General features: G+C 50.4%; 8 protein-coding genes across 8 annotated transcripts, besides 1 other annotated feature; 5 read left to right on the plus strand and 3 right to left on the minus strand.

Moving 5' to 3' along the window:
* Positions 1-311: 311 nt before the first annotated feature.
* Positions 312-1,586, minus strand: NFIA_020340 (uncharacterized protein; the record flags this gene model as incomplete). The annotated part of the gene is made up of 1 exon (XM_001265222.1): positions 312-1,586. The coding sequence occupies one exon, from the start codon at positions 1,584-1,586 to the stop codon at positions 312-314; it is 1,275 nt and encodes a 424-aa protein (XP_001265223.1).
* Positions 1,587-2,454: 868 nt separating this feature from the next.
* NFIA_020350 (uncharacterized protein) lies at positions 2,455-3,222 on the plus strand (the record flags this gene model as incomplete). Its single annotated transcript, XM_001265223.1, has 1 exon — positions 2,455-3,222. The coding sequence occupies one exon, from the start codon at positions 2,455-2,457 to the stop codon at positions 3,220-3,222; it is 768 nt and encodes a 255-aa protein (XP_001265224.1).
* Positions 3,223-3,491: 269 nt separating this feature from the next.
* NFIA_020360 (DnaJ family domain-containing protein) lies at positions 3,492-4,890 on the minus strand (the record flags this gene model as incomplete). Its single annotated transcript, XM_001265224.1, has 2 exons — positions 3,492-4,655; positions 4,711-4,890. The coding sequence occupies 2 exons, from the start codon at positions 4,888-4,890 to the stop codon at positions 3,492-3,494; spliced, it is 1,344 nt and encodes a 447-aa protein (XP_001265225.1).
* A 513-nt stretch (positions 4,891-5,403) lies between these two features.
* NFIA_020370 (mitochondrial 37S ribosomal protein mS37) lies at positions 5,404-5,910 on the plus strand (the record flags this gene model as incomplete). The annotated part of the gene is made up of 3 exons (XM_001265225.1): positions 5,404-5,530; positions 5,649-5,728; positions 5,812-5,910. 3 exons carry the CDS (start codon positions 5,404-5,406, stop codon positions 5,908-5,910), a joined length of 306 nt encoding a protein of 101 aa, XP_001265226.1.
* Positions 5,911-6,564: 654 nt separating this feature from the next.
* Positions 6,565-7,856, minus strand: NFIA_020380 (cytochrome P450; the record flags this gene model as incomplete). The annotated part of the gene is made up of 2 exons (XM_001265226.1): positions 6,565-6,704; positions 6,755-7,856. 2 exons carry the CDS (start codon positions 7,854-7,856, stop codon positions 6,565-6,567), a joined length of 1,242 nt encoding a protein of 413 aa, XP_001265227.1.
* Positions 7,857-9,245: 1,389 nt separating this feature from the next.
* Positions 9,246-11,118, plus strand: NFIA_020390 (F-box/WD repeat-containing protein; the record flags this gene model as incomplete). The annotated part of the gene is made up of 2 exons (XM_001265227.1): positions 9,246-10,330; positions 10,389-11,118. The coding sequence occupies 2 exons, from the start codon at positions 9,246-9,248 to the stop codon at positions 11,116-11,118; spliced, it is 1,815 nt and encodes a 604-aa protein (XP_001265228.1).
* Positions 11,119-11,776: 658 nt separating this feature from the next.
* Positions 11,777-12,556: a mobile genetic element.
* A 1,030-nt stretch (positions 12,557-13,586) lies between these two features.
* On the plus strand, positions 13,587-18,337 carry NFIA_020400 (GTP-Rho binding exocyst subunit SEC3; the record flags this gene model as incomplete). The annotated part of the gene is made up of 4 exons (XM_001265228.1): positions 13,587-13,785; positions 13,994-16,191; positions 16,245-17,362; positions 17,419-18,337. 4 exons carry the CDS (start codon positions 13,587-13,589, stop codon positions 18,335-18,337), a joined length of 4,434 nt encoding a protein of 1,477 aa, XP_001265229.1.
* Positions 18,338-19,912: 1,575 nt separating this feature from the next.
* On the plus strand, positions 19,913-21,046 carry NFIA_020410 (uncharacterized protein; the record flags this gene model as incomplete). The annotated part of the gene is made up of 2 exons (XM_001265229.1): positions 19,913-19,988; positions 20,085-21,046. The coding sequence occupies 2 exons, from the start codon at positions 19,913-19,915 to the stop codon at positions 21,044-21,046; spliced, it is 1,038 nt and encodes a 345-aa protein (XP_001265230.1).
* Between the last annotated feature and the right edge of the window lie 1,676 nt (positions 21,047-22,722).

Consider the following 22,722-nt stretch of genomic DNA (forward strand, 5'->3'; position numbering starts at 1 on the left):
ATAAAAACTATTTTCATTTGTGCATATTCGCGTACACTCTTACATCGTCTACATGTGAAGTACCATTCTCAGATGCCGACTGCCAGAAATCATGTCGATTCGAATAGTGCAAATATGCAAATACAAACTTCTTCCATTTAGTCAGACTACCTCCCAATTGATAAAGCGCAGATAACCAAAGCAAAAACACCAGGTGCCATCTCAGTGAGCTATACCTATCTAATCCCCATGACAGTCCGACATGAATATCGAACTGCCACAAAATAATGCCAAAAACACGAACAAAAATAGGCTCGAACCAGGCAATCTGATCAGTATCCCCACATATCCCCGTCGTCCTTGACTATATCATCTTCGTTCAAGACACGCAAGCCATTCTCCTTAGTCTCTCGCTTGCGCTGTCGCTTGGTCACGATACGGCTGGGTGTGAGGGGAGTAACAGGGGTGAAAGGCATATATGGACTGTAGGGTGTCGGCAATCCCGTCCGAGGACCGTTTAGTGGTTTCAAAGGACGTTCTATGACCGTCGTCTTGGTTGGAGGAGCACTCTGCAACGGAAATGCGTCACGGAATGGGAGGGAAGACGAGCCGTGGCTCGCTGTAGATAGACTCAGTGGAGCTGGGGCAGGAGCTCGTCCAGGGGGCTTTCCTAGCGACACTTGACTAGATGCCTGACTGATTGTTATTGGGGGTGCTGGAGGACGAGCCGGGTTGTAGAGGCGAGGGGTCAACGGCATTTGGTCCTCGCCATAAGAGTTCGGCGCGGTTAAATCAGGAGAGCCCACTGGTGAGGAAATGGACAGATTACGTAGAGGCAGCCGAGGAGAACGAAGCTTGCCCGCTTTTGACTGCGGACGTGAGTTTGAATTGAACAGGGACAGGGACGATATCTTCGATAGCCTCGAGCTCTTTGGGCTCACGGGGGGCTTCATCTGTGAGATCGAGGGCCTTTCTGATGTCCGCGAGGAACGATCTGTGAACGGATTGGTGTGCACACTGTCTGGCGATTGAACTTCCCACTCTTGCTTCGAGGTATCTATCCCGGCCGCCCGCTGTGCGTCGTGCTCCATGACTGCCGCATAGAGCATTTCCATTTCCTCTTGAGCCCTGCGCCGATCGATGGCAACCACGGATTCATCAATCGTAGCAGCGCTGCCATTGCCGGAGACATGGGGTCTTGGACCGTTAGCCAAGCTGCCCCAGGACCTGTTGAAGCCGTTTTGTGCAGTTGGACTTGGAAGACGAGCTGAGACTGGGGTGACAGGACTGGGATCCATGCTAACGGCTTGTTTGCTAGGTTTCATCATCTCAACCTGTAGAGTGTAGTTCGATGCTTGTACCGCTCTTCGTAGTCGTCGTCCCACGAAGAGCAATAGAGTCAAGAGTATTGCAACGAAGATCACGTATGCTCCAACAATGCCTCCTATCTGAATTGCCAGTAGGGACTGATCCACGGGAGGTTCCGTGGACAAAGCGATACCCCGACGATCCAGGTCCAGGTTCAAGGTCAAATCTCCAAAGGATACTGAGCCAGCAGTAGCAATATGACAAAGAGTGAAAAGGAGCAACATTAACAAGAGCATCATCTTTCGTATCCGCCAGAAAACAAGCAATTAAGTATGACCAGTATACATATCGAGTGATTGCGAATGAGCCCGCAAATCCCTTACGGAAACAGACAAAATGGCACACATCCTTGAATGAGAGGGGGGATAGTGGATATATTGCCGACTTATTGGATGTGATAGTGTGAAGACTAAAGGAAGAGCCGTGAGACCTGCAGGGTTTACTGGTAGAAGGTTTGAAGAAGACTGTGACACTTTTGAGACGACGCAACCGACGACGGCGGTTGGTGCAAATACGCGCCGGCATGCACACACGGCACGCCATCACATCCTATCGTTGGCCATGAAGACACTTCGTAGTGATGATCGAGCAACGTGACTATGCTAATTACAGGTAGTCAGTCATCGTTTACTGAAGAGAACTGATTAGAAGAGTCGATGTTTCAGAAGATAGCCGGACTATTGTAGAGCCTGATATTGAGGATTTCGAAAGAACGTATCTACCTCTATCTAGATATTTTGCCTTAGGCATCAGATCCAATGTGCCACAATTGTCTCCAGAGGACTCTGGAAGTTGATTGGATAGGCTCGGCCATCCGAGACACAGCCGCTAACCCATATCAGGCTATACTTCTTGGTCAAAGGCTTCTTGTTCTTGCCTGAGGCCACAATTGCTGTGATGCTTAATGCATTACTCAATTAGGAAACAACGATGTACTGCCTAATTATTTTGCTTCCAGGAGATCTATCTATTGGCTGCAGACATATACATGCATCCTCTTTGCAATGGAATCACTCGGATCATTCGTTGGCAACAGGACCTCTTGAGCGTTAGTTGCACTGGCTTCTTTATATCTTCCACTCGTACTCCCGTTCGCCTCCTGCCACTATGGGAAACAAAGTCTCCGCGGTCCACGGTGTCAAATCAGACCACTACTATGAAAAAGGGAACGGAATCAATGAAATCTGGGTTGGCGATGTAGAGCTCATCTCCCGTCTCCCATTCGGAGACTCCGACCTGGCACAGGCTGCATGGCCAATTGGGGGTTGGCCTAAGATTCCATGGCATAACTTCATAATCCCTCTGAAAAGAAGAGCGTTATCAGCGATCGAGTCATTCTCGCCAGGCGATAATGAGCATCACCAAATGTCGAAAAGAGCCGCGCCAGACAGTGGCCCGCCTTTCCATCTTTCTCGGGTCAGTTTGATTGTCGCTGTGTCTGTCCTCTCGTCCATGTTTATGGTGGCTATATATCTGCCAATCTTCGTCCGACGGCATACAGCATCCTCCGGTGGGCAAGCAGACATCGCAAGACGCAGAGAGCAAAAGAGACGATCCGCCACACGCGCTGGCATCGCAACAATGGCGCTCGCAGTTTCTTTGGTCATCGCCATCTTGCAATTCCACGTTTGGACGCTCATTCGTTTTGTCTTTGCACCTAAGAGCGCCAAGTTTCAGATATTGGAGGTTCTCTGGATGGCTGTGGGTTGTGTTGGCCTTTTCTACTCTGTAAAGGCAGTAACCCTACTCTGGCTTGACTTGCGGGATGCCCGTCGTGCAGCGGTGGAAGAATCCCCCAACGTGTCGAACGGGGTCATAGAGAAACAGCTTCCTGCAATTCTGGTGTCGTGGCTCGAAAGACAGCGGCGACCTTGAGCTTTCAATATTTCCTCATGTGACATGACTTGTTATCATTATTGAGATCAAGCATCTGTTCTTCAGCGTTTCCTAGACGTGTGCGCAGCACATTCTCCCTTGGCAGTATTCTTAGAAAAAATCAAACTTATCAATATACTGAGTAAATTGTCTCATCACCCTGGCCAGAATTAATAGAAATAGCACGATGAATCCAGTCCAAGGTGTATTCCACTCATATCGTACATAACATATCTCAGACAATATGTACACCTGGCTTACCTTTCGTTCTATTTTGAGAACAGGTCACGCCAGAGATCCTTGAATCCATAGCCTTTGGAAGCGTCTTCGTCGTAGACACGGGAAGTCTGAGTAGTACTGAAGGTACTAAGTACCTTATTGGTGCTTGACTTTGCTGTCGGCACACGAGGGCTGGCTCTGTCTGTAGCTCGGCGTTTGATCTCCTCAGCCAAACTTGGTGCGACATCTGCATAGCAATTATTTAGTTCCCGTTCCAGATTGAGATACGGCTTCTGGGCGACGGGTGGTGCTTGAAGGTTGTACGAGCGAGTCAAGGCATTAAGGTGCTTGATTTGAAGCTCATGATACGAACGCTCGGTTGAGAGGTACTGTGGATCACGTAGGGGCGAAAAGTGCGGTAGCTGATTCTCATCGGAGTCTGAGGTTGTTTCGGTCTTCGTCGTTTCATCCGGTGGTGTAGACGATGCAGTGCCTTCCGTATCCCGAAACGCTTGCTCAATCTTAGTTCTCTCCGCCAGTCGAGCTTCGGCTGCCGCATAAGCCTGGGCACGTCTCATCTGAGCTTCTAGAGACCCTCCCTCGCTAGCGATCAACCTTGCTGCATGTCGTCTCCACTCAACCCTCAAACGTTGTCGAAATCTATCAACCTCCCTCGCTAACTCCTGTTGCTTCTCGATCCATGGTGGTACAATCTCCTGCTTCTGTATGATCTTGTTCATAAAATATTCGGTGGTGTCGATGAACGCGCTATTTGCATTGTGATCTGACTGAACGTTGACGCCTTTGCCTCGCTTGATATTGTTGAACTGACCACGCGCAATTGCATCCTCTATCCGTTCGTTTGCAAGAGATGATAATCCTTGTAGGGTCATCGGCATCGGCCGCGCACCAGCGGTGAATCTCTCGCTCATCTCCCTTCGCATGGCTTCACGCTCGTCTCCCGATATCCCGGGGCTTTGACTCAGGGTATAGGTGGCGCTGCGCTCTTTCGCATCGGCGATTCGGAGGCCCGGGGACTTTGAGGGTTTGGGACTAATGCGCATATCAACCGGAGCAGGCTGAGGAATCTTGTAAGGGACCCGCATCGGCTTCTTTGAACTATCTAACATGCGCAGGGTGGCGTCGTGGAGGCTTTCCGTCCCTGTCCAAGGAGCAGCGCCGGCGATGTCTCGAGTACCTTGACCTGCACTTTCCTTCAATTGGTCAGCCAAAGTCTGTAGTATGAACTGCGTCCTTGTATCAACTTACCGGCATATCGACGATTGAATGAGCTGCAGCATATTCGTTTTTGAACGCAGTTGCTGCTATTCGTTCCTGCAGCCGCTTCTTGAGATCTTCCGAGAACCCCGCCTGCTCTATGTTCCTTTGTGCTGACCGGCCTCCTTCTAGCATAGCTTGTTCGGTCATCTCGGATAACCTTCTCTGCATGGCGCTTTCTTCTTCAGGGTTACCCTGTGAATGTGAAGCATCACTGCTTGCATTCGTCTGAGAGCCCGCATTTTGCCTCCGGCTCGCTGTAGAGAAAGCTCTGTGAATCTGTCTCGTGGGTCGGTATAACGACGTAGTGCTTCTGAATATAGTTGTATGCCTTGTGCTCATATCTATAAAGAATCAAAAGCCACAACGAACCTTTCAACAAAATTGGAGAAGAGAGCTTGAGAAGTTCTGCAATGCAGAAGCTCGTCGGGCTTATCGCTTCATAACTATAAGTTAACTAAGTTAGTTAGTTAACTAACTTAAGTTAACTCCGGCAGTGTTTATGTCAGCCATTCCGCCGCAGCCACCGAAAGTCTTGGCACCTCCGAAAGTTTCCCGACAATTTCCTGACACTGCAAGGTTGAAGGGTTCTTGGCTGAGGGCTCAAACTACGCTGCTGCTCTTGCTTTTCGGCTCTCCGAGTGCAACAGTCTGAGAAAATATTGTCTCAATTTGACTGTCAAAATGCCTCCCAAGGGCGTCTCGACTCGCCTCAACCCCGTCCGCCTGCAGACCATTCCTCATCTGCGGGTTCGGCGTCCGAATCAACATGAGCAGAATCCCTGCGTGACGATCATGTCGTCTATGCTGAGTATGTCCCTCATCTACTTATGGCAATTGTCGCGGCTTTCATGGAGCTTTATAATCCTTGCCAATCGTCCGCAATTGAACTCTGCGCCTCGAGTCAAGAGCTAACTGTCGCATGATAGGCTGCTGGGCATCCTCTGGAGGCTCTGTGGAGGGCTGCGCAGCTTTGGAGCAACAATTGAGACAGTGCATGGATGGACCGGTACGTCAACCATAGTTTCTATCTCTACTTCGGTCTCCATCATGTTTCAACGTTCAGTGCTAACGACGAGTCTTCTCCTGCAGAAACCCAAGGGCAACAAGAAGAACACCATCAACTACCACCTTATGAGAATGTATCCCAAGGTCGTCGGTCCTCAGAAGAAGGAGGGTCGTCTTGGATAAACCAGCTCGTCCCACGAATTGCGATGTTGCACTCACTGTCGCAAATATTGCAGCAGTTACGCACTTCTGGACCCAGACTCGATTTCGTCAACGGTGGCTTGACAGAATAACAGAGGTCTGGGGAGCACTGGGTTATGGACAGTTGTGCTTGAGGGAGAAGTCAAAACACTATCACCGGAGTTTGGGTCTCGATTTACGGCAATGACAACTTAAGGCTGTGCTTTTATGTCAGGGGGTGTGGGAGTTTGTATATGTATCTGTACATTAATCTGCCAATTCATATACCTTGTTTGTCATCAGGTCTCATGATTCCACACAACATACTGCCATATTCCTTTCAACCTTCGACTTTGACTAACACAGCCTAAGATGGCTGCATAACAGCGGTATGAAAGCAGTTATCCTTCAGGAAGCAGCAGAACTTCACTTGTGAACGACATCAATGTATCCAGGTTGGCTTCGCCATATGCTTCAGAAGTTCAAAGCTGGAAACAGGAATAATACCAAGTTGGACCATAGTCGGTGATCATGCAGGTATGAAGCTGTACGATTTCAATTCAATGCCTGGCATGCATATGTGATTATAGTAGGTTAGTTGTATAATAACATGGCCAAAAACATTATTGTCTCGCACATTCGACTTGACGCTATCGACTACTCAACTAGTTCAAATCTGAGGATCAGCTCCTCTCCTGTTGGCTTCACGGTATATGCATCAATCGCTTCCATGTTATCGTCACTGACGATTGAAGTCTTGAAATTAGTGTAAACAGCAGCCACCACTAATTTTATCTCTGCAGTCACGTCAGCTTGAGACTTTTGTGTGACCTAAATGCTCCCTTACCTTGCAAGGCCAAGTTACTGCCTACACACATTCTTCCCCCACTTCCGAAAGCCCAGAACCAGCGCCTTCTCTCCTCTAACTCAGAAGGAGTATTGACGTCTTTCAGCCACCGCTTAGGTTCCCAAATTTCAGGGTCTGGGAACACCTCGGGATTGCGGTGAAGGGAATAAGCTTGTGCATTGACCCTAGTCTTAGGAGGGATGTTGTTGTATCCCACCAGAGTGCACGACGGATACGGCGTGACTCGAGGCTGGATTCCTGGAATTGGAGCATGGAGGCGCAGTGTCTCCGTGACTATTGCTTCAAGCAGCGGCAAGGAGTCAACCGATTTTGCCGGAGGCAACTCCGCAGATTCGGACGGTCGAGGGAAGATAATCATTGGCTCAAGGGTGGAAAGCTCCTCCCGAAGAGCGTCCTGTAACTCAGGGCGCTTCGAGAGTTCCCAAAGGAGATACGTAAGAGCGACGGCGCTGGTTTCATGACCCGCCGTCAGGTGGTCGTACATCTCGCAGGCAATATCAAGCCGCTGCTGCTCGAGGATCCGCGCGTATTCCACGTCATTTTGATTCTCAGGCAGGTGCTTCGATATCATCTGCTTGAGGTGTTTATACACGGCCGGCTCATCCTCAAGTCTATTTGACTTTAGCGATTCCTCTGCTTTATCGCACAGTCCCAGCCCCCAAGAGTCAAGGATCTCGTTGGCCTGATCGCAATATCTTGGTATCAAGCGGATACCCAAAGACTTTGTCCAAGAAAGAAGGTTAGGAACTTCCTGGTGATAGAACTCAAATGGCTTCCTGCTCTGGTATAAATGGAGCATCCTTTGCCTGTAAGGCGCGTCCTGAAGGAAATTGGTGCCATTTCTGACGCCGTATAGATATGCTGATACGAAGTCCATTGTCAGTCCCTGGTTGAGGTCATGAACATCGACAGGTCTATTTGAAGTGGCTGCTTCGTATAGAATTGGAAGAAGACGGTCATATACTATAGTCCTCGAGATAAGACGCATATGAGGTGACGACTGAAGAAACGACTTGCTGTAGATGTTGGATAACATCCTCTTGCGAACCGAGTGATCTTTGCTTCCAGTCATGGTAAACATGCTGACGGTTCTACACAATGTCGTGCTCCAGTCAGCAGTTTCACCTTGCTACCTCCAGAGGTCTCTTACCCAAACGATCCGAAGACCCGAGGATACCACTCATGCTTCTCAAAGCCTCCGCTATACACCGTCTTGATACCTCCTTCAACGCAATTTATCGAGATTTCTGAAGGACCCAACCGCACAATGGGCCCAAGTCTTTCATGAGCCGCTTGGATTGTACGATTATTCTGGCTTCGAAAACGCTTCCAGAGTATCCAAGCAGGTGAGATGGGGGCTGACCAATGTGCATTCGGTATCTTTGAGAGCGGCGATAGAAAGACTGGATACACAATTGCTTTGTAAGCTACAAAAAGTAGCAAAACCGCAATTGAAAGCGATGTGTATATAGAGACCACCATCTTCGCGGGTTTAGTCGAAATAACAAGCCAACTCAGGTTACCTGGGGTTCTCAAGATGCCGCATCAACCAGAGTGGCGGTACGAAAGCTCATAACCAACTCAACCGCAGATACTTATACGCCTATATACCTGTATCAGTTGACTTCACTCCGTAGAACTAGTTGGACGGTAGGGACTGCCATAACAGGGTGGACCTACCGTATGAGGATTCCATATACGCAACCCCGCATGGGGGAACTCTGCTGCCACAGAATGAGGATTCCTAGACGGCGAAGAGAAACTCGAGCGGTACAGCAGTAATGTGACTCAGTGAACGTTGTCTTGGACTTTTAGTAATAGATACTAATGAGTGGATTTCAAAGCGATACGAACTTACGAACATCGGGTTGAACCGTTGGAGTACTCCGTACTCCAACACCCCCCGCATGAGCACACAGAGATAAGGCACGCTGATAAGGCGATAAGGAAACAATAGCGGACAAAGGCACCGATGATGACATAAGGAGGCACACAATAAGTTAACTGGTTATATTTACTGATTTTCTCAGGCCCTTACGTCAGGCTTGGTTCTGGATGTTGCTCACTTTACCGTTCATAAAGGCAACTGGGGATCATATCCTCCTATGACTTATCTGAGTTTCTACTAAATAATAAGTGTTGCTGGATGAGTCAAGCCATGACTCCTCAACATAAGATATCGCCGCGGTGACTGATGGGCCTTGACAGCCCTACCTCCTCAAATCCACAGAAAATGCCCTTGATCGCTATGGAAACATAATGATGAGACATTTTACAACAGTATATGGACATTTTTCTTTGAAGACACTTCAATACACACTATAGGTATGCTTTTCGGCTATTACTCAAACATCTGGAATCCTCTACAAGCAATATTTGCTAAAGTTCTTAAAGGATCAACATCATTCCTTACGTCCTCTACATACATTGCTTGATTTAATAGAAACACTGCGCTGAGACCGACTTCGAAATGCTGCTGTCCGATTTACCGTCGGACATAATATACGTGATAGCAACATATCTTCCGTCTGCCAGCTCATTGGCCGCCCTCGCTCAGACCTGTCAACGCCTGCACAAGGTCATCGCTGCTGAAGACTGGCGGGTATTCCATGCACATTTCCAGAACCGGTTCCCCTTTGTTGAGACGCCTCCCTTTTGGAAGGATGCAACTCAGGCGCTCACGGCGCGTGCCCGAGCATTAGACAGACTCGGACTGCTTTGTCGCTTCGTCCTCCCCCCACGAGATGCAGTGAAGGTTGGATCCCATCGGGGCACACGGCAGGACAATCCTACACATGGGTATCGACCCTCGATTGATTCATATGAATCTTGGCCGGGTGGTTCCTGGTCGGAAAGAAAGGAGGTGCTCGTCTGGGGCGCTGCAGATGAGTTAGTTTTGCGGATTCGGCAGCCCACGTATAACGGCGGAGAGAAGTGGTTCATGTTTAACGATGTGGAGACGAAGATCAGCAGCTACCATGACATTTGTGGTGTACATCTCCTCAAACAAGAACATCATACCAGAAAGTCAGGCGACGAGCACATCATATTTGGTCGCCTGAACGGTGACCTATGTCATGTTGCGATTTCGCCGGACACGGCGTCTCACAAATACTACCAACATTTCTTGACTAACGGCCATGGACTTGAGCGCACAGAGTTAAGCGGAGGTGACGAGCCTATTCTGGCGGCCCATTTGGACAATGGGTCCATTGTCTTCTATCAGACGACAACGGGAGAACCCGAAGTTGAGTCGTTTGCGCATTGCAAGATCACTCCAGACGGCACGGCACGTAGCAAGTATTCCAAGTTTCTGTCGCCGGAGTGTATTGCGTATGGAACGGGACGCCAGGAGAATTCTCTGACTATCGCCACGATTTCGAAAGAACGACTATCAGTTAACCGCGAGATCAGTGTGACCTCCCTGGATATCGGGGAAAGTATCGGCCTACGTCGAAAGGCCAACGTGAGCGCAATCGCGCCTCTCACTGCTCAATTCACTAGAGAATCCTCCGGACAAGTGTTTCTTGCTGCCTGGGGTGACCGCTGCATCAGGTACTTTTTTCCCTTATGTTTCTCGGTTATTTGCATGTCTTCTGACCTTCCTAACTAGACTTCACGATCTACGCTCGCACCAGCCGTTCGTGTATACCTACCGAGACACAATCGATACGAATCCCATTTATTGCATACATCCATTCGGCCAGGATCGTTTTCTAGCAGGGGCAGGCGGAGACGCCGTGGTCAAGATCTACGACCTCCGCATGCAAAGCGCCTACAGTCACAAGGATACTCAGATTCCTTCTCCTCCAAATGATCTTCGTCGGTCTTCGAACGGCTCCACTCCATACCTCAACGGGTTCCAAGACACCATCACCTATCCGCGCAAAGATTTCTCAATCTTCCTTACAAACTCCTCCTCTGGCCGCTGGAACTCGAAAGCAGCACGCTCGCGTGTAGATCGTCAATATCGCGGACCAATCTACACCATGTCCTCCCCGTCGCCCTCCTCGTCAACCATTTACACCGGCATCGTTGACGGGGTGATGCGACTCGACTTCGCCTCGTCGGATGATCTGACGGGGCCCGCCCAAGCATGGTATCGAGACTATTTCGGCTTGAGCGCAGACTTGACTCGTCCGGCGACTCAAGCGAACCGGATCATAGAGCTTTCAGGCTACGAACGTCGAGATTCAACCAGTGCGTCTAAGCTGAGGACTCAGCAGCCCTTTGCGCGGATTGGGCCCGATGATATTGAACATGAGAAGAATACTGGTTGGGATAGACGATGGCAGCGGTTAGGACCACCGGGTGCCTGGAGACGGTCGGATATGGTTACGTGAGTGTCGTGACTCCGTCTCAATCGGCAATCCACTTTCGGTTATGCAAGAACGAGTGGAGGGTTTTATATGCTGGATGGTAGAGGATTACTCCCAAAAACAGGATTCTCAAAAGAACAATGCACATTGCCACTAAATCTAGAAAGAATAGAAATAAAACGAAGAATTTGTTTTCTCCAGCTCCATTAGCGCCCTGCTTGTCAAAGAACATAAAATGTATGGCAGAATCCCAAGATTACTTCTCGATCTAGTCTCGTCTAGAACAGAACTATTGGAAAAGAAACAAAAAGCCACGAATGATTTGAAAATAACGCGCAAGCCTCGTCTACAATTCTATTGCACGCTTTTCGACATGACAGAAGTTGTCTTAGTCCTCGAACTTGAAGGACTTTCCTCCCGAGATGTCAATGGGGCCGCCGCGGTAGGAACCACGCTTCTTCTTGTTCTTCTCTTTTGTGAAGCCCTTGCCACGAGTGACGGACAGATCCTTCCAAGCCTTCTCGGCGTAGGCATAAGGGATGTACTCGTTCGAGGGGTGGTCGTGTGGCAGCTCACTAAGTTGAGCGAGAGGTGTGGGACGAGCTCCAGTGTGCTTCTTCTTCGTCGCTGGGTCATTTCCGGGAGCAGGGCTGGCGCTGGACGAACTGGTCTCTTGAGCCTGCTTTGTAGTCTTGTTTACGGGCTCCTTCGCATCGGAATCAGAGGGCTGGACAGTTTTGCTGCTGCCGGATGAGTTCTGAGAAGACGAGGAGCTGCGGCTATTGGTATTCTGATCCTCATCGGAGGAAGACTCGTCGGAGGAGGATGAATCAGAGTCGCTGGACGAGCTGGAGCTTGATTCAGGCAAGGGTGTCTTGGCAGCAGTCTTCAGGATCTTCTTAGCAGCCTTCTTGGCGGGTTCCTTCTCGGATTCGGATGAGGAGCCGGAGTCGGAGTCTGAGCTGGAATCAGACGAAGACTCGCTGTCACTGTCGGAGGACTCGGAGTCGGAGCCGGAGTCAGAGTCGGAATCAGAGGATGAAGCGCTGCTCTCACTGTCGGAGGAGCCGGATTCCTCATCCTCCGAATCCGACGATTCGGAAGATGAAGAAGAAGATGAGTCGGACTTAGTCGACAGCTTGGCCTTCTTGGACTTCGGTGCCTCGTCTTCGGAATCGGATTCCGAAGACGATTCAGATGAGCTCGATTCGGCCTTGCGCTTGGTGCCGGTAGTCTTCGGCGCTGGAGCAGGCGCGGGGACGGCATCGTCATCCTCTTCGTCATCGGCATCGCTGTCAGAGCTGGAAGAGGAAGAGGAAGACGAGGAAGGAGAGGATTCTCTAGACTGCTTCTTTTGCACTTTCGGCGCATCATTCATCTCAACATCAGAGTCACTAGACTCATCCTCACTGCTGCTCGAGCTGCTATCGCTGTCGGAGCTGCTCTCGCTCTTCCGGTCCTGCCAGCTCCGGAAGATGTCCAGCAGTGAAGGGACATCCTTCGAGTCGGCCTTGGCAATTGCCTTTTTAGACTGCTCCTTGGCAAGAGCTTCGCTTGTACTTTTGAAGCCTGACTGAGACAAAAACGCAGCAATCGACGCAATTAACTCTGGTGGAGGAGTGGCAGTCTTGGCCTATTGAATCAGAATCTCGTCAGTGCACCGGGTCAGTATACATGCTTGCGAGTGACAACTAAATTACCTTCGACTTCTCCACGGGCGCCTTTGAGGACGGCTTCTTCACTTTCTGTGCCGCCATTTTGACCAAAGCCTCAAATTGCTTCGCCTCAAGCAAGAGATAACAAAGAACTCGTACCGGTGTTTTTCGTCTTCACTCGGAGGAAAAAAAAGGTTCAAAAAAAATTGGGCAGAAAAACGGCAGCCAAGGCGGTGAATAAAGACAGTGTGTTCATTGGCTATCCTTTTCTGGTCTAGCCCCGAGGTCTGCTCACGTGGTTCCCCGTGACATGATGTATACTGAGGTTGGATTACCAAATCACAACAAGGTACCTCTGTAAGTACAACAATGAACCATGACAATGGGATTGGAATAATTATTGTTATTTTTGAGAAGTGTCAACATTCAAAACAGTAATAAATCAAACTCGAGCTCTTCATTCAATGGAAACAGCCGGAAAGTTCTTATCCACCTAGCATACTTGAGGGACAGCTCTCCGCCCACTTTGAGTGACTAGCGTCCGCGAGTGACCCAACCGCAGTGGCTGATGAGCTAATTCGCTGCTGTGCTCCTCTGTGCCTGTATAATCGACAACACTCTCACATCAAGCTAGCTTGCACTTGCAACTCGGCTCCTCGGTTGACTTCAATGGTCTATATCGCATCATAAGCCTCTTGGCTTCTCTAGTTTGAGTTTTTTCCTCCTATAGGGCGCGTCATTTCCGAGTTGCCCGCCCCTGATTCTCCGACCATGTTCGTCTAATCCTCAGATCATACCCACGAGTGATCGAAGTTCTGAAGGCGCAAAGAACCAGCCATGAGCAGTCGTGATCGGTCTCGGGTGCCTGCACCCAACGACGTCCCACCGCATCGAGAGCCACGCCGAATGGGCGACGGTCGCAATGGCGGTTTCACTGGGCCCGGCGAGGCAACAATGTCACGGGCGGAGAAGTTCGAAGACGAAAAGAGACGAATCATTCAAAGTTGTTTCTCGAAGAAGGACAGTGATGGCTCTTGTACGTATACATTTCTTTGCACCTTTCACTTGCGCTCCAATTTGGTTGTTGGAGCGGACTACGGCGATTGAGAAGGGAGTTCGGGGGTTATTTCCAGTCTGCTGCTTTCCTGTACTCCTAAAGCAATAACCTTGCGCCGAGACATGGGAATCTCTCCTAGAATCGACATTCTGGACATTTCAGACTGACCCCCCCTCTACGGGAACAGTGGTCGAATCGTACATAACCCATGTTCGCATTATAGAAGACGCCGCGCATCCGTCGACCCCTGCCCCTCCCAATTCACCACCTGAGAACAAAAAACCTCGAGTTATTATCGTGGCTGTTAGGAGATCAGGAAGAGTGCGCATGCATAAAGCTCGAGAGAACAACGATGGCACATTTTCTATCGGGAAGACATGGATGCTCGATGATTTGTCCTCAATTCAATCATATACCGGGTTTGTTCCGTCAACGCCACTGGAACAACAACATAAGCAGTGGGCTGCCACTGTTGGCTTTGTAGTAACTGTGGGGAAACCGTACTACTGGCATGCTAGGAGCTCCAAGGAAAAGGATTTTTTCATCGGCAGTCTCGTGAAGATCTATCGGAAATACACCGGCGGAAAAGTGCCGAACCTCATTGGGTTCGATGATCGCGAGAGACAATTGCTCGTTGGAAGCCCTTCTCCTGCTCCTCCGGGCTCGCGAGGCATGGGGCAAGGACCTGCCACCCGCTCCCCGTCCTCGCAGGGCAGCCGGCCTCAGTCGCCATACACCGGTCGCGCGCCCAGCCGCGATGGCCCGCGCGATATTTCCCGTGAGTTCAGACGACAGCCCTCTGAAGAGTACGCTCTACGAGCGCAAAGAAGTCGAGATCAGATGCAAAGGCCGTCCACAAGCCAGTCAGGAAGAGTGGCTGCTCCTTCGCCGTTGGGCCAAACTCCCCAACCGCTGGGAGCAGTTTCCCCTGACCCACGAGGTGAACCTCCTCCGCGGTCAAATGAACGTCTGCCCAAGGCACCCGTGCTACCGCCACCGGAACCAAGAACTAAAGAGGTTACTGATAGTCTGGCTGCTGCTAAGCCAGTGTCACATACACCAAGCAGCCAAGCAGATCTTGGTTCAGACCCTCGACCGGCACCCTTACTACAGGATGCGAAAGCTGGCCTAGACCCCAGCCCTGTGCCTCGGACTGAGGACTTAAGCTCGAGTCTGCACGAGATTGGAGGCGATAAGGACGCCCGACCTAGCACAGCTGTGTCTGTGTCTGCCGAGAACCTCGATGTTATGCAGACCCCGGCAAGCAGCATGGAAGCAAATAGGACTTTGCGCGAGAGCAGGGAAAATCTGTCAGTTCCAGAGATGCAGGTAGAGTCTCAGGTCATTGATAAACCAGCCGGTCCCGTCAAGATGCAGTCTCCTGACATACCACCTGCACTGAGACCAGCTTCTTCGAGAAGTAACAATGTACCTACACCGTCTGTGGCCGCTGCGCCTCTGGAAACAGCACCATCCGTGACTCCACCCGCAGCTGAACCGAGCGAACCACCACGGGAGAGATTACCGAGTCCACCGCCGGTCAGCTCTCCCGAATCCTCCAAGTCGGTTGAAGAAGACTCAGATGCACACCGCCCGGGGCTGGGCCCAATGATCAAGAAGAAACCAAGCAAAGACATTGCGGGTGCATTGCGCAAAGCCGCCACTGCCTACGGCGCGTTCAAGCCCCGACCCGGTGGTGCTGGTGAGAGACTACTGGCCGCAGCGAAAAAACAGCAAAGTATTTCAGATGAACCAGACGGGATCACCGGCGTCGTTCCCGCACCCTCGCTTCGAGTTGGAACCGAGGTCAACCCTGCGGCTGCGTCTGGCACACCCGACAAAGAGACGCCCCCTGCCCTTCCGTCTCCAGTTAAAGAAGCGCCCTCTCCTGTGGCTCCTACTGCGTTGGAGCCTCCCACGGTCGAGGTTACACAGCCTCCAGCGTTGGAAAATGCTAACACTGGTGTTGAATCTCGGGACGAAGCTAGAGATACTGCCAGAGACGAAGTCAAGACCGTCGCGGATGAAAGAGCAAGGTCCGTCTCTCCGTCGCCGAATGGCCGTCGTAGGCGTCGTGAAGACAACACTATAAAGTATTGTCAGGCTCTGGGGATTGACTCGAATATCCTGGAAGGGCGTGGTGCGGACTTTGATGATATTTTGACTGATCTGGGCTGGAATGGACGTCTGAGCGACGACAAGAAGATTGAGGATCTTGAGGCAGACATTCGCCGTGAGATCGGGCGCGTCGAGGCCACAAGCTGGCTTGGTAACCTTGAACAACAGGAAGGCAAGGTAGACCAACTGGCAAGGTTAATTGACAAAACCATTGAAGAGTGCGAAGAGCTGGACGGCCTACTAACTCTGTACTCGCACGAACTCAACGTAAGTCTTCGCCGTGATACTTTTTTGTTCCCCTTCTAATCGTATGAATACAGACATTGCACGAAGATGTGTCATATATCGAGACACAATCTCAAGGTTTGCAGGTGCAGACTGCCAACCAGAAGTTGCTTCATAATGAGCTTCAAAATCTTTTGAAGACGCTCTCTATCTCTATCGTTGACTTACAGCCGCTCAAAGAGTCGTCGCTCAGTAATCCAGATGGTTTGAGAGAGACCGAGGCGGCTCTATCGACGCTATATAAAGCCATGCTGATGATTGATCCCGATATATGGCAGAATAAAAAGCGGTTGGGTGATGCTGCTGGGGAGCAAGGGAGCGTCGGGGTGTATGCCGACACGGAAATAGGACAGATGCGCGCCATCAAAGAGAAGAAGGAAGAATACCGAACACAGTCTCGAATGTTCCTGCAACGACTTCGTCAGTTCATGGCTATTGCCTATAAAGTGGCCGAACAGAAGAGGGTCGATGCTGCAGCGAATGGCCCCAAGGATCCTCTCAAGCTGGACAGCGAAGCTCGAGCGTATTTCCGTCAAGAGTTATGGATGTACAACGCTTTGATGCTTTTCGCCAGAGAGGTCAGCGGGTCTGAGTGGCATGGACTGATCAGTCTCTACGAACAACAAGCCAAACTGCCTTACCAGAACGAATTCCGGGACAACAACTTGGCGTGGAAGAGAGCCGGCAGGAAACCTAGTGGGGAAGAACAGGAGCTCCTCTTCACCCACCAGGAGAAAGAAAAGGAAAGCGAGGGCATTACAATGGCAGCACGTAAGTTGACGGTGCGACGAGGCAAAACGATCAGGGCCGCAGCTGGTCTGCGGCTTACGCCGGGTGAGAAGCAGCATGGGAGACTGGAGCCCTGCGAAGTCTTTGCCGGCGCACTTCAGGAAACCCTGAAGATGATCTCTGAAGAGCAGAACTTTATCGTTCATTTCTTTCACCTGAGCTCCTTGAGTAACATCGAGTTTTCCGACTTCGTGGCCTCTGGCAACCCCGATGAGCGACCACTTCCTGATTTCAGCGCCAGGCAGCCGCATGATCCTGACCGGGGTATGGCTAGAAAAGTCGAGCAAATTATGGACGAGCTCTACTCGTTCTGGTCGACGGACATGCAAAACCTTGTGGACTGGGCCATCCAGCCGGATCCTCTGTAGGCCACATGATCCTATAATGATTATCGCGATATAGAAGCTAACACGTTCATAGACAGGGAATTGGAATTTTGTCTGCTCTGGAAAAAGCCATGTCGGACTTTGATGATACCAACCAAGAGTTCATTATTCGCTGCCTGCAGAAGCTGCACTCCCGTCTGAATGGCCTGTTTAACCGCTTCGTTGACGAACAAATCCGGGGAATCGAGGACACCAAGGTCAAGGTCAACAAGCGCAAGGGGGTCATCTCGTTCATTCGCATCTTCCCCAACTTCTCTGCGGCGGTTGAGAATATGCTCTCTCAGCCCAACCAGGAGTTCTTTGACATTCGGGTCAGTGTCAATGACGCTTATGATCGGATCAACCGAGCTATGTGGGAGTCTCTGAAATTTATTGCCAAGGAGGCGCCGACTGGAGTGGCTGCTAGTGCGGGCGACCCCGAAGACAAGGAAGTGCTGAATTACCATATCCTTCTCATTGAGAATATGAACCACTACATTGAAGAGGTGGATGTGCGCGGCCTCCCTGTCCTGGAGCGGTGGCGCGATCGAGCGCACCAAGATTACGAGGAACACCTGAAGCTGTACCTGGACCTGGTGATCCACCGACCACTGGGTAAGCTGCTGGAGTTTATCGATTCGGCTGAAGGCCTGATGGCTGCGGGCGGTAACCCAGCGGACATCGCGAGCCGTCCCAGCCACTCCCGGTCCGTTGCCAAGAAGGTATTGGCGATGTATGACAGCAAAGAGATTCGGCGCGGGATTGAATTGTTGAAGAAACGAGTGGACAAGCACTTTGGGGATGCAGACGACCCGGGGCTAAGTCGCAGCCTGGTCTTGAAAGTGCTTCGAGCGTGCGAACGGCGGTACGAGGAAGCGTATGATCGAACGCGACACGTGTTGGATGCAGTCTACGAGGGGCAACTTGAGCTGGAATGGCGGAAGGAGGATGCCATTGCCATGTTCAACCGGTAGCATTTTTTTTCTTATCTTTCTGTTGTATTGCTTCTCAGCCTGCCTCCATGTTTTGCGTTATTCCGGGCTCAGGGAGGATTTATGAAGCATTGACATTGACGACTATAGAACTATGGCGTATTTGGATACAGCATTCGATGGATTGTCTTCAGTTAGCCTAATATATGATTGACCCTGTACTTGTACTACTGTCACTGACTGTCCAATGAGTCGATATATGCGAGCGCCAGCCATCAATGTGATTATTATCATCGTGCCTAATCACAATATGACCTCAAACCAGACCTCGATTGATTTGCAATTTGCAATTTCACTGCCAAATTGAGAATGACCTTCTTCCTCTGCTGTCCTGTCCGCTTGGGAATTGGCCTGCTCAATCGCACCAGAACTGCAGTCTGCAGTTTGCAGTCAGGTTTGGAGCGCGATATCCCTGTCTTGCTGCTGCCACTGCCGCTGCCCAGACGGAACTGACTGTCTGTCACTGCCAGAGGTATGTACAAGTCCGAGAGACGCGTTCACGGAGCTTCATCCCAATCTAAGTAGGTATATCATTATTTAGGGATCTGTGAATAGTCTTTTAGTAGCGTTAGTAGTTAATACATGTACAGACTCATCGTCATAGTACCTCTACTAGATATAGACGTGCCTGGTTGAACTCCCCTGCCCTGACACCAAGCACGAGCATTAAAGTGTTCACCATTGGGTCCAGTGTCGATCCAGGCTCCGCAGCATAGGTGTTCTGTCCAGCCGCTGAACGAGTGCCCTGCTCTGTGAACCGTTTGGCCTACTTGGGAACCTCTGCTTCCCTCACCTCCAGACTGGAGATGGCGGCGGATGCTGTCCTCCGCACTCTCGGACTCCCAGTCGACCATTGGGCCCGAACTTGCCCACCGCGCTCATGTCTGCGGGTGTAGTTGTTCGGCGGCTCCAAGGATGATGGTCACCCAGAAACTATGGACTGTAGTAAAGGTAGCACTGAAGTTGGGAGGGTAGAACACGGGTTATCGGGATGGCCTGTCGCTGTCAACTTCCAGTAGCAGAGGATGCTACAAGGGAGCTTCATTATGAGATGAAGTAGCATGTTGCCTAGTGCGCGGCTTTCTTTGCTCCGAGTTTTGGCTGACTGAAGCTGTTTTTTGTTTGTGATGAGTTTCCCCCTATCATCAACCATCTCCCGGTGGTTCACGTCAGCCACTGCATCCTTCTCGTCAGCCATCCCCCTCAACACTTTCATCTATTGGGGTCGTTTAGTGAAAGATCCTTATTTTTGCCTACTTTGCTGCATATAATCTGGACAGTTGCACAGTCGGTTCGAGCTGGTTTTTGGCTGGAAGATCGACGTGCAGTAGTAAGTAACTCTCGTCATCCCTGTCCGCAGTCCATCGACTTTCTCGTTGCTGGCCTCGTCTTAGTTCCCAAAGTGCAGCTGGCTATCGGATAGTTCATCTCTCTGAACGCTGTCTCCAGATTTTCTAGTTCATTTTCTCTTTCTGCATCGAGTGTTCTTCGTAAGAAATCCTAGACTCACAGGCGTGTGTCCTACATCCTACTAATCTGCCAGAGGTCAAAGCAACAATGGTAACCCTTCACGCCGTCCAAGCCCACAATGCGGCTCTCACATCCCTAGCCTCAGGTCTCGTCGCGGTGTTTGGTAAGTTCAGCTCCTCCAATATTCCACACTCTACGATGAAACAATTGGTGCAGATATTCCTCTTTCGGAAGCCTCCAACTCGCTAATACCCTCCAGTCGGCGGTACCTCTGGTATCGCCCTCTCAACGGCCCTCGCCCTCACCCGTTACACCACATCGCCCAAGATCTACCTCATCGGCCGCAGCCAGTCCGCCGCCGATGCTGCCATCGCCTCCATCAAAAGCATCAACCCCTCCGCCCAGCCAACCTTTCTCCAAGCCGACATATCCCTTCTCAAAAATGTCGACAGCGTGTGCGCCGAGCTCGCATCAAGAGAAAAATCAATTAACCTGCTTTTCATGACTCCCGGGTATTTGACGCTGAAAGGCCGAGACGAGACGGCCGAAGGTCTGGACCGAAAATTCGTGCTGCATTACTACACGCGGATGCGATTCATCACCAATTTGCTTCCTCAGTTGAGCGCAGCCGCTCAAGACCCCTCTGTCGACGCCGGCGCCAGACTATCCCGCGTAGTCTCTGTTCTAGATCCAATGGTCTCCGTCCGCGCCGGCGGCGCTGGCACCCTCGACTTCTCTGACCTTAGTCTGAAGCACACCTTTACCCTGAAAAAATGCGGTTGGCACGCCAGCCTGATGGGTAACTTTTTCCTGGAAAGTATGGCGGAGCGACACCCGCATACCTCCTTTGTCCACGCATACCCCTCTGGAGTGGCCACGGGCGTGATGCGTGAACTGCCAGCTGGACGAGTACTGTCGGCTGTACTGACGCCGCTGTTGAGGCCGTTTATGGTCCCTCTTCAGGAAAGTGGGGAGAGGCATTTGTTTGCGGCGACAAGTGGGAGGTTTCCTCCGAAAGCTGAGGGAAGGGAAGGGGATATCACTGCTGGCAGCGATGGGACGAAAGGGAGTGGTTGCTACTGGTTGAATTGGGATAGTGAGGTGTTTCCGCCAAACAAGAAAATACAGAGGACGAGGATACAGGGCGCGGTGGAGAAGGTGGTGCAGCACACAGAGGAGGTTTTCAAGCAGGTGTGCGAAGAGGGCAAGACGTACCCGTAACTGCCTAGAGAGATTTCTCCGGGTCAGTCCCTGGGATGATTCGGATTGCAAGTTCAGCTCATTTGGCAAGCGACACGCTTAATATGTAGCACCCCTGGGCTACGGCCGCGGATTTGTGGTGGCCATGCCCGGATGTCTTCTAGTTTGTTAACGGTATATAGTATTTAGCTCCTTTTTCAAGCCCTCCGCGCACATCAGAGGCTTATCGTATCTTGTCAGACTACTTGTGCTTCTTGGCTTACCAGCCAGTGAGGTTATCTGCGAGTGATAAAGTGGACACCAGGATCAAAGCCACTCATTCTGGACGCATCCAGCCGCTCATCTTTTTTCAGATCTTACTGGAAGGAATTATTCCATATATCTGGTGGATATCCTTCGGAAAGGGTCAGCAAGGTCTTGCACTTGATGCCTGGAGGATTTCTTCCACGCCAAAGATTGAGAGCCTGAAGGTACATGATTAGAAAAGACAGACGTGCAATTTTTTCTCGAGAACCCTTGCAAAGATGACACTGAAATTTATATGGATTAAACGTTAGGAAAGACATCCACCAGGTTGAAATCAAGACTTTGCTAAAATAACCTGGTGGAGCATGGGTACGAGAGCCGGAGTGGTGGAATGATGGCCGGAAAAAGCTCAACTGTGTCCAGCTTTGCAGACTGTATGTAGGAACGTGGTCTAGATATATTATTAATAAAGAGACGAGCATCTTCGTCACTCAAATTCTTGTTCATTGACTGAGAGCGTCCACCAATGAGTTGTTTTGCTTTCCTATGGCTCACTCTTCTCTATCTAGCTAGGTGGTCTCCACTGGTATATATCATAGTATATCTGCCCAGGCCCATGTTCCTAATGTACGGTTTTCAGCAAATCTCCAGAGGTCATGTATTAAGCAGACAGACGCAAATACCAATAAGTAATCTTGACATTCGAAGCAATACTCCCAGGTAAGAGAAATTTATGGTGATCAACAGTCCATCATCAGGACCACGAACATGTTCGTTGCCAAAGTCGATCGTGTTTCAGAATAACTCCTGGACCGTACCCAAGACTCGGGCATCGTTTGACGATCTGCACTACTGTTTTATCACTGGTTGGCTGAAGGAAAGCGCGCATCAAGTTCCGAATAAAGAGGCGATCATCTTAATTATTTTGATACTGTAGAAAGGTGGATAGTGATGTATCCATTTTGTCAATACATCTCTAGGTGCGATTGGGTCTGGTTCAGGGGCCGATACTGCGCCGTGGTTGGAGCAGAGTCTTTTTCTTTTTATCAATGGGTGACATGACGAGTAACAAGACCAGAGACCGAGATACATCATACAGGGCTCAGCAGACGTAATTTGTGGATTATCTAGAAGAACGTGCTAGAGATGCATGGCTTGATCGTGTCAATCTCGATCGAGGGGAGAATATAAAGGCTGGGGTAGAGAGTACAGTACGTACTTTGACTCGATCGTGATTCGAGGGACTGGACTCGGGATACTGAAGCATCAGCATAACCGACTGCGATAGTTGCAATGCAATCGGTTATATCAATGAATGAAATTAGACTTCATATTCGAAGAATCCAGCCTCCAAACTAGTAGATACGTAGTATCGAGTAGGTTTGTGTTCAGGCCCGTCTAGTGTGAACGATCAGCAAGTTTCCTGCCTGGGTGCCTGGACCTTTTGCAGT

Source organism: Aspergillus fischeri, genomic scaffold (assembly GCF_000149645.3).
Source record: "Aspergillus fischeri NRRL 181 1099437636249 genomic scaffold, whole genome shotgun sequence".
NCBI lineage: Eukaryota > Fungi > Ascomycota > Eurotiomycetes > Eurotiales > Aspergillaceae > Aspergillus > Aspergillus fischeri.